At 66.5% G+C, this 16,897-nt stretch overlaps 1 protein-coding gene across 1 annotated transcript in view; it reads left to right on the forward strand.

The window, feature by feature from the left end:
* Positions 1-7,579: 7,579 nt before the first annotated feature.
* Positions 7,580-16,897, forward strand: part of TAFA5 (TAFA chemokine like family member 5) — an 86,243-nt gene continuing 76,925 nt past the window's right edge. Inside the window, exon 1 of the mRNA XM_081082460.1 lies at positions 7,580-7,736. Coding sequence (XP_080938586.1) covers positions 7,625-7,736 — 112 coding nt within the window. The 5' untranslated portion in view covers positions 7,580-7,624. The remainder of the gene's footprint in view (positions 7,737-16,897) is intronic.

Raw genomic sequence — 16,897 nt, forward strand, 5'->3', positions numbered from 1 at the left:
ACCCGACACTACAGAACGTCTAGAAGAAGCCATTCCTGAAAACCTCATGGTCTGGGGCTGGGCCAAAACGTCCGAGATGCGGCCCCAGCGGTGCGATGCCTGGGAGAAGGAATCGATGAACTGCCCTTAAAGGCTGCTCCTCAAACGACACCCTTAGGACACGGGGGGGGGGGGGGGGGGGGGGGGGGGGGGACAAGCTGCGGGCTGGGGCGGGGCGTGTGCAGACTCCGCGTCCAGAACAGGCCGAGAGCCGTCGGAAATCAAGGCCACCAGCGACTCAGTGAAACAACCCTGGGTACTTCGCCAGAGGAGTGTCTATTTGCATATATGCAAATGAGCAGATGAAAAGATTCTTACATCATCGGTCATCAGGGAAATGCAAATTAAAAGCCTCTGGATCCCCCTTCACACCCATCAGGGTGATGCTAATTAAAAAGGCGCCCTCCCGAGGCGTGGCGGGAACACGGAGGGGGGAGGGGGAGGGGGAGGGGAGGGGGGTGGGGGAGGGGAAGCGGGGGGAGGGGGGAGGCGCCAAGTGGCGGATCGCGGTGACGTTCACCCACCAGGAGAGGAGCCGCGTCCACACAAACACTCGCGCGTGCGTGTTCGGCAGCTCTCCCGTCAGGCGCCCAGATGTCCGTCAGGAGGCTGAACTCGGGGCCACACTGCTGTGTCCACGCGCGGGCCCACGCGTCAGCAGGAAGAAGCTGTGAACTGTTCACTGGCACAGAGGAGCACGGAGGGGCCTCCGCACGATTTCCCTGCGTGAATCCGTCGGAGAAGAGGAGGGACGTGTATGATTCTGCGATTACGGGCATTCAGGACACGCAGACGAGAGGGCAGCAGCCAAATTAACGGGTAGTGGGTGGGAGTGGGCAGGAGAGGGGCGGAGTGGGGGGAGTGGGGGGAGGAGTGGGGGGAGGAGTGGGGGGAGGAGTGGGGGGAGGAGTGGGAGGCGTGGGGGGAGGATCACCAGGGCCAGGGGCAGCGGTTTGGGGCCGGACACGCTCATTCCCGCGACTGTGGCCTTGTGGCCGGGAGCACTCATGGCAGAACGTAGACAGCTGTCCGCTTCCAAGAGGTGCTGCTCGTTCTGTGCAGCTGAGCCTCCCGGACGGTCAGTGCTGTGTCCACGGGCCCCGCTGTGTCCCAGGTCAGCCTGGCGGCCGCGGGGAAGGCGTCTGTTAGATGCGATCAGTATTGCAACCAGGAAACTTCGAGCAAAACAGGTTCACGTTCATAATGTGGGTGGGCCCCGCCCTCACAGTGGAGGCCTTAGGAGAAAACAGACTGTGGTCCCCAAGAATGGAGAATTCTGCCTCCAGGCTGCCGCCCCATCTCTCTGTCCCTCCCTCCCTCCCTCCCTCCCTGACGTGGGTGCCGTTTCTCCCGAGAACCCTGACCCCTGCCTCGCCCTGGCTGGCCGCAGTCAGCGCATTTCAATCCCGAAAGGCAGACTTGGCGAGAGGCAGGGGCAGCTGGAAAGAAGGGTGTGCGATGGGCGGGAGAGGCCGCCAGCCCCTGTTGCTGCCTTGCTTACACCTTTCTGTGTGTTTTCCGTCTCAAAAGCATTAAAAGGCATGAATTCCCCCAAATTAAGAGTTCTTACTAATCAAAAGACACACACACACACCGGGAGGAAAGCTCCTAAAGGACATGAACAGTGGATTCACAGAGACGTTACAAGCCATTCACAGCCACACCCTGAGCCCGCTGGAATAACTGCAAAGACAGCGGTGCTGATGGCGGCTTGTCGCCAAACAGCCGGCTAAGACGCCGGGTGAGTGCCAGGGCCCCGGGATACGGGCGGACCGAGGCCGGTACCGCAGCCTCCCTGGGAGAAACTCACGTTAACGTCACATTCGTTTAGAAATCCATTCGGCAACTTCCAGCCGGCAACTCACACTGTGTCCCTATTTTGACCGAACAATTCTAGTTCTGTGTTTCTTTACAAATCGCCGTAACTACAGGAAAGGATTTAAGTTCCAAGTGCGTTCATTGCTGAAACGTTTAAAAGAAAAACCAACTACGGGGAGTGTGTGTGTGGGGGGGGCGGCTGGAGGGCGTCGATGGGGAAAAGGGGGTCCATAGGCAATACTTTCAAAAGTGAATAAACAAATGAGCGAAAAGAATAAAATAAAACACGAGAAATAATCCAAATGTCAACAAAAAGGCCGAGTAACTACACGGCCGCCGTCTGCCTTGCCGACGTCCAGGCTGCTGTGCGGCACCGCCAGGAGGCCGGCCCCGTCCCACAGGGCTCGCTGCCCGGGACCGCGACGGCCGGGCTGGCCCGTGGCCCCTGAGCTCCCGCAGGGCGCGGTGCGGGCACGGAGTGGCTGATGAAGGAACGAGTGTTTCTCCTTGTCTCTCCCTCGCACGCCATTCCCTCTCCAGGAGCTGGATTAGTGATGAGAGGCAGCTGTGGACACACCCACCAGCGCAACAAAAAAACCAAACAAACACCAGACGCGGCACAGGAAGGACAGCGCAAGCCGGGCATTGGGTGGCGGCCTGGAGACCGGGTGTCTGGCAGGCAGGCGCACCCACAGCGTTGACGACCAGCCTTGTGCCCACTGGTGCACATTCCCCCCCCCCCCCGGCCCCTGCGGCCGGTGCCATGGGGCACAGGCTTCCCTGAAGCCCCCAGAGTTTCACTCTCCCCACAGGGTTCTTTCCCTCCCAGTGTAGACGCCTGTGTCGGGCCCCCCCACACCCCGCTCGCCGGGCTCCCAGGGGCCTGAGCTTGTCGGGCTCCCAGGGGCCTGAGCTTGTCGGGCGCAGGTGCCGTGCAAGCGGCCACCAGGGGTTCCCATCGGGGTTCTCGCCTGACCCGACGCCTAACACAGGGAGCACCCGTCTGCAGCCAGAAGGCCTGGAGCCCCTCGGCCACCCGTGTCAGCCAGAAACCCGGCCCGCCCGCCTCCTCCCCACCTTCCTCCTCCTGCGGGCACAGGTGCGGGCACTCAGGGTTCCCGTGAGGACGGAGGCCGGGCCTGTGCGGAGAGCCCTGCGGTGGGACCTGAGGGCACGGCCACCCTTAACATGATGCATCACCCCCCCCCCCCGCCCCGGCCCCACCACCAGCCCCTGCCAGGCCCTGGCTCAGGTGCCGGGGCTCAACAGGCGGCTCCTGCCCCTGGGCTCCTCTCACCAGGTGCTGCCCCCCTGCCTCCTCCGCTCCCTCAGGCGGTGGCTGACCCCCCGATTTCGCCATCTGCCCCCACTCCTGTGGGCGTCACTGCCACCTTCCCCTTTCCCCGCCGGAAGCATGGGACCGTCTGGCCTCTCGTCACGGTCCACGGGGGCCAGTTCCCCATCCGACCACCGGCCCCCAGAGAGCTCGGAGGCCAGTGCGCCCCGTCCTCACAGCTGCTCCGCGGAGAAGCACCGGGCCCGGCCCTCCCCTGACCCCACGCCCGCCGGCACCGCTGCCCGCCCTCCCCTCCCCGTGGCCCGGCCACAGCACTTAGCCGCATGGCAGGTGGCTGCTCCCCGACGAGGCCTGGACCGGCCCGCACCGTCCACCCCTCCAGCTGCCTGCGCTCCTGGGCCGCAGGCTTCTCTACGAAGCAGCGCCTTTTCCTGAAACTCGCCTCCTTCCTGTCCCAGGGGAGGCCCCCCACACCTCACCCAGCCGGACCCCCGCGCGGACGGCCCTCGGCCCGTCTGGGAGCCACGAGTGAAGGACATGCACCTCCGTGCGGAGGAGCGAGGAGACGCACAGTGCAGGGGCCCTCCTGATGGAAAGGCAGGGCAGGGGCTGCCTGGCTGGTGTGGCTCGGTGGTTGAGCGCCGACCTAGGAACCAGGAGGTCAGGGCTCGATTCCCCGTCAGGGCACCTGCCCGGGTTGTGGGCTCGATCCCCGGTGTGGGGCGAGCAGGAGGCAGCCGATCCGTGATTCTCTCATCATTGATGTTTCTATCTCTCTCTCCCTCTCCCTTCCTCTCTGAAATCAATAAAAATATATTTAAAATAAATGAATAAAGGCAGAGCAGGGGCCGGGACAAACGGTGTCCTGAGGAGGCTGAGCTAAGATTCCCGCCCAGACGTGGCCTGGGTGCCCCGGCCACCACCCCCGCAGCGCCACCTCCCACCCCACCTGCACCCCTGGTGCACCCCGCGGGCACCCGAGCCGTCCATGGCCAGGACACTCCTCACCAGGCCAGGTCTCGCCGCCAGGCCTGCCGTCGGTGCCGGACACCAGGGCATCCCCCCCCCCTTGCCTGCTGGGTGCGGAGCGAAGGGGGAACGGCGTTTCTCTGCTACACGTTCGGTGCGTCTGTCAGTCCTGGCCGCTCATCAAACCCGCCAGTTAACAGCAGCACTGGCCACGCGGCATCGGGGATCCGGCTCCCAGCTTTCTGTCTCCTAGCAACAGAGCCCAGTGCTCGGCGCCCCCACCCCCGTTTCCATCTTGGTCTGTGCCCAGCCCCCAGGAGCCCTCAGCCCGCCCGCCCCTCGGGGCTGCGTCCTGGTTGAGTCTTTGCAGGGAGACCAGGGCTGTCCAGTCCCTTGTCAGGGGCCCGATCTCACTTCCAGTCTCAGCTCCGGCCTCTGGGTCCACACTGGGCTCCAGGCGCTGCCCCTCCTGGGCTCCGGGGCCTGAGGGCCCAGGGCTCTTCCCTTCCTCGTCTCTGCAGGGGGTTCAGTCCACGGGGAGCAGCCAGCACCCGGCTTCCCCCCAACAGCCTTTGCTGGCTCCGCCTCCAGCGGCTCCTGCACCTGCTCCCAGGCCCACCTGTGCCCACCTGTGCCCACCTGTGCCCATGCTGGTTCGATCCAGTCTTAGCAAGAACCCTGCTGAATCCGGGTAACCAGAAGGCCCCCCTCAATATCGGACCAGGCTCCTCACCCAGCACGCCCCCCCCCCCGTGACCTCTGACACCTGGCTGCCTTCAGCATGGTTCCACCAGACCCCCCTCCCCAGACCCTGCTCCTGGTCGGGCCCCCCACAAGCCCCACCCACACTGTGACCCCTTCCCTGTGGCCCCCGCACCCTCCCAAGGGCCTTGAAGATCCTCCTTGAACGCGTCCGGCCCCCCCTCCCCTGCGCAGCTGCACAGTCTCCGCCTGGGGTCCAGGAGGAAGTCGCCCTGAGCACCCTGTCCCCCCGCAGCCCGGAGCCGGCCCGGAGCCCCTCCCAAGGCCAACACGGACCCCCTCTCGGGAGCAGTGCCCGTTGCCCGGACCATCAGTGCACAGAGGACGGGCGGTCAGCTCGTTAGGAGATGAGTTAGGACCGAACAGGAGCCACCAGGAGAATGGGGGAGGGGGGGGGTTTGCTGGGACATTCCAGTCCTGTGTCCTGGGGACCCACCAAACACGTGTGAAAGCAGCTCCCCCGGGAGCTTCCTGAATAACCGCAGGCAACCCGATCTGATTTGGGGCCAAATACTCCCCACTCCACCCCTAATACTCCCCCACCCCCACCCCAAGTACTCCCCTACCCCCACCCCTAATACTCCCCACTCCACCCCTAATACTCCCCCACCCCCACCCCAAATACTCCCCTACCCCCACCCCTAATACTCCCCACTCCACCCCTAATACTCCCCCACCCCACCCCTAATAGTCCCCCACCCCCACCCCAAATACTCCTCCACCCCCACCCCTAATACTCCCCCACCCCACCCCAAATACTCCCCACTCCACCCCTAATACTCCCCACCTCACCCCTAATACTCCCCCACCCCCACCCCTAATACTCCCCCACCCCCACTCCAAGTACTCCCATCCCCACCCCACCCCAATAGGCCCTTTGTCCCCACCACTGGGCACCCACACTGGCCTGTACCTCCCCATCTCCCCCTCTGCCCCCCACCCACCTGACATTTCCTGGGGCCAGAGAGCAGGTGCGTTGACCCGCCTCCCGCACTTGGCAGCCAGTAGGTGCTCATGAAGGAGGCGAGGCTGGATGGAGGATGAAAGGGGTGCGATGTGTTGAAAGGCCTGTGCTTTGTAGCAGATGAAAGGGGGGATCGAAGCAGAGGGAGAGGTTCAGGCCCCAGCCGTCCTGCCTCAGCACCCCTGCCCCTGCCCCCGCCCCCGCCCGGAGGCTCTCCCAGGGCCTGCAGTCCCTGCCAGCAAGGGCGTCGGGAGGGAGCGCAGCTTTAATTAGACAGAAATAGAACATTTATGAAAACTCAGCCTGCTCGCCAGCATGCTACAGCGGGAGGCGCTCCTGGCCGGCAGCCTGCTCCCCGGCCTCGCCGTCCTGCAGGGGAGGGGGTGCGTGCAGCGTGGGGTGCGTGTGTGCATGTGTGTGTGCAGCATGTGGTCTCTGTGCGTGTGCATGCAACCTATGTGTGTCCGCAGCATGTGTGGTGGGTTGTGGTGTGTACATGCAGGGTGTGTGTGTATTAGGGTGTACAGTGTGTGTGTGTGTGTGTGTGTGTGTGTAGGGTATGTGGTGTGTGTAGGGTGTGTGGTGTGCATGTAGGGTGTAGGGTGTATGTGTGTATATGTAGGGTGTGTGTGTGTATATGTAGGGTGTGTGGTGTGTGTGTAGGGTTGTGGTAAGTATATGTGTGTAGCGCGTGTGTGATGCATGTGTGTAGTGTGTACATATGAGTGGCATATATATGCTGTGTGGTGTGTATGTGTGCACATGTGTGTACGTGGGGCGTGTGATGTGTACACACATACATGTGTGAATGGCATGTGTATAGCTGTATGGTGTGTACATACGTGTGTGCATGTGGGGGGTGTTCAAATCCTGGGGAGCCAGGGTGGGCGGAGGGAGGGGCTGTGGCCGTCTGGGCTCCTCCGGCTCCTGGGAGGGGCACCGGGCTCCGTGGGGTCGGGAGCGAGGCGAGCACTGCCCGGGACAGGGCACCATCTCCGCCCCCCCCCCCCGACTTGTCCGCTGGCGGGGGCAGGTTTGCAAGTGACGGTTAGCGGTTAGCGATGCAGCTGAAACGAACAGTCGTTGCCATCCCGCTGGGAAAACCCACGCAAAGGGCCCGGCCCTGGACCCGAGCTGGAGACACAGCCCGAGGCCCGGGGGAGATGGGGAGGAGCCCCCGACATGGCCGCGTCTGCCGGGGCCCGGCCGCCGAGACTTGGGGTAACTCGGACGCCTCCACCCAGGCCGACCCGGGACCGGCTCTGCAGGCCGCGCCTGGGAGGATGGGCGCGCCACGGGCCTGCAGGTCCACAAACTTCCGCTGCCCCGGCCCCGCCGCCCACAGGGGCCCCAGGCGGGGAGAGCCCGGCCCCCTCCCCGCCAGCCCGAGGCGCGGCTGGGGCCCCGCGCGCTCCGCCGCCTCCCGCCCCAGGCCCTGCCCGCGGCCCCCACGGCGCCCTCGCGGCCTGGCCACGCGCACGGGGCGCGCTCCCCGCACGGAAGCCGCGCGCCCACCCGCCGCTGAGCGACGCCCAGAGCGGCGGCCGCGTGCCCGGCTCGGCGGTGCGGGGCGGTGCGGGGCGGCGCGGGCGCGGGCGCGGGTGCGGGGCGGGCGCGCGCGGGGCGAGCCGGCGCGGGGCGCACTGGGCCGGAGCCCGGGCGCGGCGGCGGCGGATGGCGCGCGCGGGGCCCGCACGTGGAGGCCGGCGCGGGGGCGCGGGCAGGGCCGGCCGCTGAGACGCGCTGCTGCCCCCCGCGCGGGCGCCGCGGCCCCAATGGCGCCGTCGCCCAGGACCGGCAGCCGGCAAGACGCGGCCGCCCTGCCCGGCGTGTCCTCAACTTTCTGGGCGCTCGTCATCCTGGCCGGCCTGCTCGTCGCCTACTGCAGTGAGTACCCGCGCCTGGAGTTGCGATCTCGGGGCGCACGGCCCCGGCGCCGGCCGGCCGGCCTGGGCGGGAGGGGGGTCCGCCCGGCCCCCGGCGCCCGGGCATGGGAGGCGGAGGCGGCGCCGCGGCCCGAGCCCCCTCCCCCGGCTCGGAGTCGGCCCCGGCGCCAGGCCCCGGAGATGCCCGCGGCTGCTCGGCCCAGGCCGGCGATCCGAGCCCAGCGGAGACTTCCCGGCCGAGCCCCGAGCCCCGGGGACAGAGGCAGGTCTGGGGGTGTCCGCGGAGCCCCCGGCCCAGCGCTTCCCGCCGAGAATGAGGGGGACGTGGTGGCCGAGCGGAGCGGGCGCCTGGGGCCGGGCGGGCGGGCGGGCGGGACTGGCTGGGACGGGGACAGGCGCTTCTTCGGAGAGAAGCAGGTGGTGCCGGGAGAGGGTCCCGCCGCGGGCATCCCTCCAGGGGCGTCCGGGGTCTGAGGCGGCGCCCCAGCGGCGGGCGAGGGTCTGGGGTGTCGCGGGCTGGGGGGCGCCGGGCTCAGGCGGGGGACCGGGGCGCCTGTGGGCTCACGGGGTCCGGAACCGGCTGTAGGTCGGCTGGGGCGAGTGGGGTGTGGGCTGTGCCCCGGGCACAGGCTCAGGTCCCGGAGAAGGAGGTGGTCGGAGCGGGGCGCAGCTGGAGTGGGGCGGTGGGGGCGGTGGGGAGGGGTCACCGTGCTGGACACAGGCTTGGCCGGTTGGCACGGGCTCCTGGTGCCCATCTCCGTGGGGAGAGAGGACGGGTGCTGGGGACACCTGTCCTGGACCAGCCAGGGGCGCGGAGCTGGTGGGAAAACATGGATTCTTTAAAAAATTTAAAAAAAGAGGCAGCAGAGCAGGCTCCCCAGTCACCACCTGCAGCCCAGCCGGGGCGTCCGCGCTTCCTGCCGGAGCCTCTCGCTTTCTCCCCAGTGAGACTGTGGGGCCATGGAGCCCGGGGCCCAGGCGGGGTCCCCGAGTCCTGGGGCTGGACAGCCAGCCCTCAGACCGCGAGGTGACGGTGCCAGGGCAGGAAGTGTCCTGCTGGGTCCAGCGAGGCTGTGAATTTCCCTGCAGTTGCTGGGCACCTCCGGGGAGGGTCACGGAGTGGAAGGAGCCGGGGCTGTGACCCTGAATGCCAGGTGGCACCGCCAGCGCCCCCGGGAAAACGCTCCTGGGCCGAGTGCCAGGAGCCGGTCTGGGGTTGGAGCGAGTTTGCGCCCGACCGCCAGCGCCCCTGGCTCGGCTTCCTGCTCATGTGGAGAGGGTTCGAGGCAGATACACTCCGCTGCGGAAAGAGGTGCCATTTGCCCGTCCTCCCTGGTGGCATCGCTGGAGGGGTGCATTCAGCAGGGTTTGGGGAGGGGACTGTAGCGTCCTGAGCCCCTGGCGCCATCCCTGGCAGCCCTGGCGGCGGCGTCCTTGGGGCCATGCCTAGAACGTGAGGGCAGCTGGCCTGGAGCAGGCCTCCTTGGGGGGGAAGAGCAGCTGCCAGTTGCTGTTCAGGGCAGACACCCGGCCCCGTGGCTTCAACACTCCACAGCCCAGCGCACACCCCAGCGCCCAGCCGGGGCCCCCCCACTCCCACCTGCTCAGTGTGTGGGATCTGCCCGCTCCACCCCCAGACCCGGAACCCACCCTGACACTCACACCTTCCTGGCCCAGGCCTGCCGGGAGTCAGGGGTCAGAGCCCACCGGCCTGCGGCGGCTCCGATGAGGGACCGGGAGGCCAGGGCCCCCCTCACAGGCTCAGCGGCCTTCCGGAGCCTCGCGGATTCTGGAATGGGTCTTCCACCAGCACCAGGTATTTGCGAACAGTTGCACCCGGAACAGCGGGCATCGTTCCTTAGCAGGAGCTCGGTCAGCCGTCACGGTGCTTCCCTGTGTGTGCAGTGGGGTGGCTGACAGGCTGGTGGCGTCCCCGACACACCCCAGGCACGCACTCAGAGCAATGAAAACATTTCCCTAAAATACAAAACAGACATCATCATAGTCCACAGCTTGGAGCAGCGTCCTGGGGAGGAAAAACTACTCTCTCTCTCTCTCTCTCTCTCTCTCTCTCTCTGTCTTTTTTTAAGGCTGGAAAAGGCCAATGAAACGCAGCCGAAACAGTGCCCGTGGCCCTGAGTTCCGCCCTCTCTCCCAGCGCATCTGGGGAGGAAGAGCGTTAGCATCCTTGCTTGTAAACCGTTTTTGTTATCAGTCGGGACTGTCAGCACGCCCAGCGCGTCCGTGTTACGGAGCAGATACATGGAATCATATTAATTAGGGAAAGTGAGCCGCCGTCCCCGGGATTCAATTTCCCGGCCTGTTCCGTCTGTGCGCCTCGCAGCAGCGCGCAAGGTGCCGTTTCCTGGCGCTGCTGCTGCTGCGAGGAAACCGGATTACTTCTTGGCCTGGTTTCCCCGTTCTTGGCGGGGGAAAGGCCGTCCTTCTGTGCAGCCGGCTCCGGGCCCGGTTCAGGCGAGGGGCGCCACCCGCTGGCTGGAGAAAGACCTGCAGTCCGCCCGCCCGCCAATTAGGTTAGTTGCTATAGTGACACAGCCTTGTCATTTTTCTCCAATTGGGGAAGAATTGCCAGGAAAAGCGGCGGCGGAGGAAGGGGGGCCGCGTGTCTTTGCTGAAGACGCTGACTCCATCCCCGGGCGCGTCCGTGGGCAGCGGGCTGGTCGGTGGCGGGGCTGACGTGGGCAGCGATGGGCGTGCGTGAGACAGTGGAAGGTCCCTCCTGTCCTGGCAGACCTCTGCCCCGGGGCTCAGGTCACCTACCCCGTTGCACATCTGGAGCGCAGGGCGGCCCGGGCGTGGTGGTGGGTGTCATGGGACCGCCCTGCGCTGTGGGCTTTGCACACCAGCTTTCAACCCGTTGGCTGTGGTATCGCCGAGGGACACGGTGGGGGTGGGCGCCTACACGCTGGGCCGTGACGCGGGCACCGGCCGCAGTATTTCATCCAACAGTGGAGCCACGGTGCTCCCGCGAGGACTGCACGCCCCTGTGAGGAGCGCCTGGGCGGACAGAGGTCCCCAGCGTGGACGCGGCGGGAGGAAGGGCTGTGTTTAAAGTTTCCACAGAGCCCTAGCTGGTGGGGCTCAGTGGGTAGAGCATCGCCCTATGGACTGAAGGGCCCAGGGTTCGAGTCCGGTCAGGCTCGATCCCCAGTAGGGGGGTGTGCAGGAGGTAGCCAGTCAGTGATTCTCTCTCATCATTGATGTTTCTATCTCTCCGTCTCCCTCTCTGAAATCAATAAAATATATTTTAAATAAATTAAGTTTCTGGAGGATTGGGAGGGCAGGGTGCCTGTGCTTTGGGCATGAATTTCCCCCAATAAATCCCACCCACACGGAACAGTGTCTCACTGATCTTGGCCTTGGCGGAACGATGGGAAGAAGTGACAGAGCTTCAGGCTTCCTTCATCCACTGGAATGTGAATGGGGCGCAGGCCCCGGGCGTTTCCTGTCTGAGTGCGAATTCGGGGCGTGTCCAGGGGCGAGGAGGAGATGCCACTCTCCGCTCCGAGTGCAGGTCTGGGTGCTTGGAGAGGAGGCGGAAACCGGAGGCTCGACGGAGCGATGCCTTTCAGAGTTCACTTCTCGCCTTGTCTCTGTGACGGGCAGAACCAGGTGCCGGGGCCCCGCTGGACCTGGGAGAAGCAGGACCCCTGCCCTGTCGGCCGTGACGGCTTGTTCTGGTTAAAGGAGGCGCGTGCTCACCTGCTGGGAGGTGCCCGCGGGACCTGGGGGCTCACCTGGAAATGCGGCCCCCCCTCCCCGTCCGGGAGCGCCCCTGATCACGGAAAGATGGGCAACTGGTGGCAGAGACCAGAGCCGCCAGCCCTTTGACGGCCCCCAGCCTTTGCTCACCCCCAGCCTTTGCTCACCCCCGGCCTTTGCTCACCCCCGGCCTTTGCTCACCCCCAGCCTTTGCTCACCCCCGGCCTTTGCTCACCCCCGGCCTTTGCTCACCCCCAGCCTTTGCTCACCCCCGGCCTTTGCTCACCCCCGGCCTTTGCTCACCCCCGGCCTTTGCTCACCCCCGGCCTTTGCTCACCCCCGGCCTTTGCTCACCCCCGGCCTTTGCTCACCCCCGGCCTTGCTCACCCCCGGCCTTTGCTCACCCCCGGCCTTTGCTCACCCCCGGCCTTTGCTCACCCCCGGCCTTTGCTCACCCCCGGCCTTGCTCACCCCCAGCCTTTGCTCACCCCCGGCCTTTGCTCACCCCCGGCCTTTGCTCACCCCCGGCCTTTGCTCACCCCCGGCCTTGCTCACCCCCAGCCTTTGCTCACCCCTGGCCTTTGCTCACCCACAGGCCTTTGACGGCCCCCGGCCTTTGCTCACCCACAGGCCTTTGACGGCCCCCGGCCTTTGCTCACCCCCAGCCTTTGCTCACCCACAGGCCTTTGCAAGTCTCCAGCCCCAGAACCTGTGAACGGCCCATTTGGCTCACCCTGTGCCTCCTTCCCAGGTCATCTCTGTCCTTCTGCCCAATGTGAGCAGCGGCTCCTGGGGGGCAGAGCAGATGTTTGTGGGCGACCTGCTGCTCTCCCTGCTGCCGGCAGGATTGGAATACACGCCCACGTGATTCAACCCTGTGCCTGCCGAATTGGCTCAAGTCGTGCCAGGTGCCCGGACCCCTTGATGGTCCTGTTACATCTCCTGCTGTTTGCAGTAAAGGATGTGTTAGCGCCATTCGGGTCTTTCGCCCACAGAAGGACGTGCTGCCTCTCCGTGGGGCTCCTGTGAGCTGCCCCGATGCCCCCGCTCTGCCCCCGCGAGGACTCGGAGAGGGTCTCGGACCATGTCCCTCTGTGATGGCCAGCCAGGCTGCCTGCCTCCACTGTCCCCTCCCTGGGCCCACCCCCTTCCCTGTCCCCGGTGACACCGCGGGAGAGCTCAGGCCCCCAGGTCTCCCTGGCACCACAGAGGGCAGCGCACCCACCGGCGGGCCTTGTGCCTGCTCAGCTCTCCACACCTGCGTCCCGGCCCAGTTCTGCTCCGGCATCCCCCGCCCAGGACCCGCCACTCCGCAGCCGCCAAATAGAACATGCGGACCCACCTTAGTGGCGGAGGTATTTCCAGGTGACCTTACGGCGTAATCACGGGGAGAGGCTACGATGACGGGGCTCCGGAAAAGGGAAAAGCCAAGCATTAAGCGCTGTCTCCTTATCTAGCCTGCAGCTGTGCTGGTTCCAGGGCCCGGCTGGCAGGGGACGCTGCGCTCCGCTGTTAGTGACCCGGCGAGTGCCACCTGTCGGCACATGGGGGACAGCGGGTGCGGCTGCGGAGGAGGCTCGCTAGGGGGACGGTCACCTGTGGGTGGGGGCTGGGGGGTGAGGGGTGGAGGCTGACGGAGCCCATGGAGAGCGAGAGGCCGTGGGGCTGCTGCGTTTGCTGGTTTGGGGGGTTGTCTCGCTGCCCTCTCGGGGCTGCGCTGGCACGCAGCTGGCGAGCTGGGGCCTCCCTTGCTGCACGGCCCCTGGGCCCTGGCCGGTGTGGCTCAGTGGACAGAGCCTCGGCCCAGGGACTGAAGGGTCCCAGGTTCAGTTCCAGTCAAGGGCACGTACCTCAGTTGCGGGTTCCATCCCCGGCCCTGGCCAGGGCGCATGCAGGAGGCAGCCAGTCCCTCACATCCATGTTTCTCTCTGTTTCTCCTTCTCCTTCACACTCTCTAAAAAAATCCCTGAAAAAGTACCCTCTGGTGAGGATTAACAACAAAACCAGACGTGGCTGACGGCGGCCTGCACGCGTTCTCGGGTGCCACACCGGGGTCTGGGGTGGCCGCCCTGGAGCGCCTGTGACTTCAGGGAGGGCCCGGGGCTGGCCTGGAGGTTCCCGGGGGCCCCGGGGCCACACGCGGCCCAGCACCCCTGCTCCCCGCCTTCCAGATCAGCGTGGCGCTGGCACGGCTTTCCCGGCGCAGCTGTCTGGTGGCTCCGTTTCCAGGGCCAGCCCAGCAGTTGGCAGAGGATCTGGGACACTTCTCATCTCCCTGTCACCCCGCGAGTGGGGCGGGGGCTCCCCGAGGCTCTGTAACGGTTACTTATGTGTTAGCGTGGCTGGCAGCTGTCGGGTGTGGAATCCCTTCCGTCTCCAGCCCGGGGAGCGGGACTCCCAGGTGCCCTGGTCCCCTGGCTCGCGGGAGGCGCCTCTCCGAGCCCCTGGGCCAGCGGCAGCCTCGCGGTGGAGGCCTGGGCCTGGGCCTGGGCGGACTCCCCTGACGGTGTGCCTGAGGGGCCTCACTCCTCTCCTGGGGCGCCTGCCTGGGCCCCTGGTGTGTCCCTGAGGGGTCTGCCTGCCGTGGGGGGTTGGTGGGCCCAGCAGGGACCTGGCTCCCTGCCCAGCTGAGAAGGAGGCGGGAGGGGCAGGGCTGGCGGCGTCCGCAGGAGGCGGAGGCCCAGCCTCCACGTATTCCTGCAGCTGCAGTCAGGGAGCTGGGCACAGAGACGGCCAGTGGCAGCCCCGGGCTGGCGTTCGGGGGCTGGGTGGTCAGCAGAGGCGGTGGGGAGTGGACATGCGGCCCGGGCCAGGCATCCTGTGCTGGGCTCAGAGCCGCCCCAGCCTCTGAATGGCAGGTGCCTTCCACGGTGGCGGGTGCAGCCCAGGACTGCCCTGAGCCCCCTTCCATTTCTCCTCTCCCTGGCGGCCCCGCTTCTCCTGGCCATGTCTGCCTGGTCCCTGGTCCCTCTGCCTCCCGCTGGCCCCGCCCCCACACAGCCCCCAAGAATGCAGCTCTGCACAGCCTCCCCTCCCCCACTCACCATCTCCCTCACTCCTGTCGCCCGGGCGTCCCGAAGCCGGTCTTTCCTGCCCAGGGAGGCTCTCCATCCCTCTGTCTGGCCTGGCCAGGGCCTCCCTCATCGGCCCGGGGTGTGTGGGTGCCCCCCCTGCACACCGGCCTCTCTCGTTCTCTGTGACGCCCACAGGGCCTCCACCTGCTGCTGTGCGGAGGGAGCCCCTAGTCAGGCTGACCCAGTGTCAGAGCCCCCCTCCCAGGAGCCCAGGTGCACACACTGCCTGGTCCCCTCCCCGGGTTGCTGTGTGCCTCTGGGTGCCTGGGGGCTCGCTTCCTGCCTGTTTTAGGCGCTGAGCTCCTGGGCCTGGCTTATTGCTCCTGGGCAGTGGTCGGCAAACCGCGGCTCGCGAGCCACATGCGGCTCTTTGGCCCCTTGAGTGTGGCTCTTCCACAAAATACCGACTTCTGCGCATGGGCCAGGAAGTTTCAATCGCACTGTACGTTCGCGCCCGCACGTGGTATTTTGTGGAAGAGCCACACTCAAGGGGCCAAAGAGCTGCATGTGGCTCGCGAGCCGCAGCTTGCTGACCATGGCTCCTGGGGATTGACTGGCTGACAAACACTCATTGATCCTGGCACCTCCCCACTGAGCTGAGAGGAGCAGGCAGGCCTGGGGGCGGGGCCTAAGGACAGGGCCCAGCCTAAGCTCTGGGTGGGTGTGACCAGCTCCCAGTGTCGGGGGAGGGGCCAGGGGCCTGGGGGCGGGGCCTAAGGACAGGGCCCAGCCTAAGCTCTGGGTGGATGTGACTGGCTCCCAGTGTCGGGGGAGGGGCCAGGGGCCTGGGGGTGGGGCCCAAGGACGGGGCGGAGCTGAAGCTCTGGGTGGGTGTGACTGGCTCCCAGTGTCGGGGGAGGGGCCAGGGGCCTGGGGGTGGGGCCCAAGGAAGGGGCGGAGCTGAAGCTCTGGGTGGGTGTGACTGGCTCCCAGTGACGGGGGAGGGGCCAGGGACCTGGGGGCGGGGCAAAGATAATCAGGGCGTGGCCAGAGGTGTCCTCTGAGAAAGGGAGGTCAGGGACCCTGAGGATCCGTCTGGTGTTCACACATCTGGTGAAAACGGGAGGGACAGGGAGTGTGCCGAGTCCCAGTGCCACGCCCACTGATGCGCAAGGCTCCTGGCCCAGTGAGCAGCCCGCCCGCCCCGCCCCCCCGCAGGTCTCTGCACTCCCGGCACCTGTGGCAGGTGCAGCACCTTCACACAGGCCCGCAGCTGGGTGCGCTCAGCCGGCCGACGGCGCTGGAGTAAACATGGCTCCAGCCGCCTGGGTGCCTGTCTGGTCCAGGCTCGAGTCTCCAGGTAAGGGATGCCTGGGTGCAGGGAGAGGCGGCGTAGGCCTGGGGGCAGGGGAGACAGCTGCTTCTTAGAAGGCCTCTGGGTGCAGGGGGTGCAGGCAGGTCCTCTCAGGGTCTGGGGGTAGGGGGTGCACCGCAGGGGGCGTGGCTGGAGTGGGGCGTGGCTTCGGAGTGCAGATAAGCACCGGCTGCCTGTAGAAGGCCCTGCCCTCCTGACCTGGGCAGCCTAAAGGGGCAGCCTGGGCCTGGTCGCGAGTGGTGACCCGGGCTGGGCGAGGTCATGGCCGTGGCTGGGGCAACATGAGCCAGACAGAGTGGGCAGCACCAGGTAACTGCCGGCTCCAGAGGGGGGTCCTGCAGAGACTCTGGGGCCCTGACCTGGCCCCTCCCTGGCCCCCCCATCTCTGTGTCTTGGGCCTCAGGCTGTCGGGTGGCTCTGCGGGGTCCTGGCCCACGGCCCTGGGGCAGCTTCTCCTCGTCTCCACCCGGGTCTCACCTGCTTCAGCAAAATCCAAACCGGAATCACATGGTGACCTCACCCCTGGCGGTTGAAGTCTGGGGTAAGGAGAGGCCGGGGCGTGGAGCTGCGCCGTCTCCGGTGAACGGACGGACTGGACTGGCGGCCGCTGCGGGAGGAGCGCGCTGTCTCTCAGGACGTGGTGTGTGCTTGTGTCAAAGGTGGGGAAGCCGGGAACCGGTGGCCAGAGCCTGGGCTGCATCCTGGAGCTGGGTGGGTCTGGAGCGCTTCCCTCGCGGCTGCCACTGCGCGCTGAGGCCTCCACAGCGGCTGGACTTGGGGAGCCCGGTGGCCCCGTCTGTACCGATTCTCCTCTGGGGGCAACTCAGACACAGCCGAGGGCTGGGGGCTGGTGCCGATGGACGGCCTGGGCGAACGGAGGTGGCCCTGGCGCCCTCCCTGCGCTGCCTGTCGGCATCCTGGCTCCTTTACCCGCTGCTCATTTGGGGGCCCAGCGGCTGCGGGGGAGCCGGGTGCTCCCTGCGCTGCGATGGAGGCCCCCTCTCCTCGGCCGAGCCTTTCCTGTCTGCAGGCTGAGGGGCCCTGTTCCCC

The sequence above is a fragment of the Myotis nattereri genome (assembly GCF_964212035.1).
Source record: "Myotis nattereri genome assembly, chromosome: 2".
Classification (NCBI taxonomy): Eukaryota; Metazoa; Chordata; class Mammalia; order Chiroptera; family Vespertilionidae; genus Myotis; species Myotis nattereri.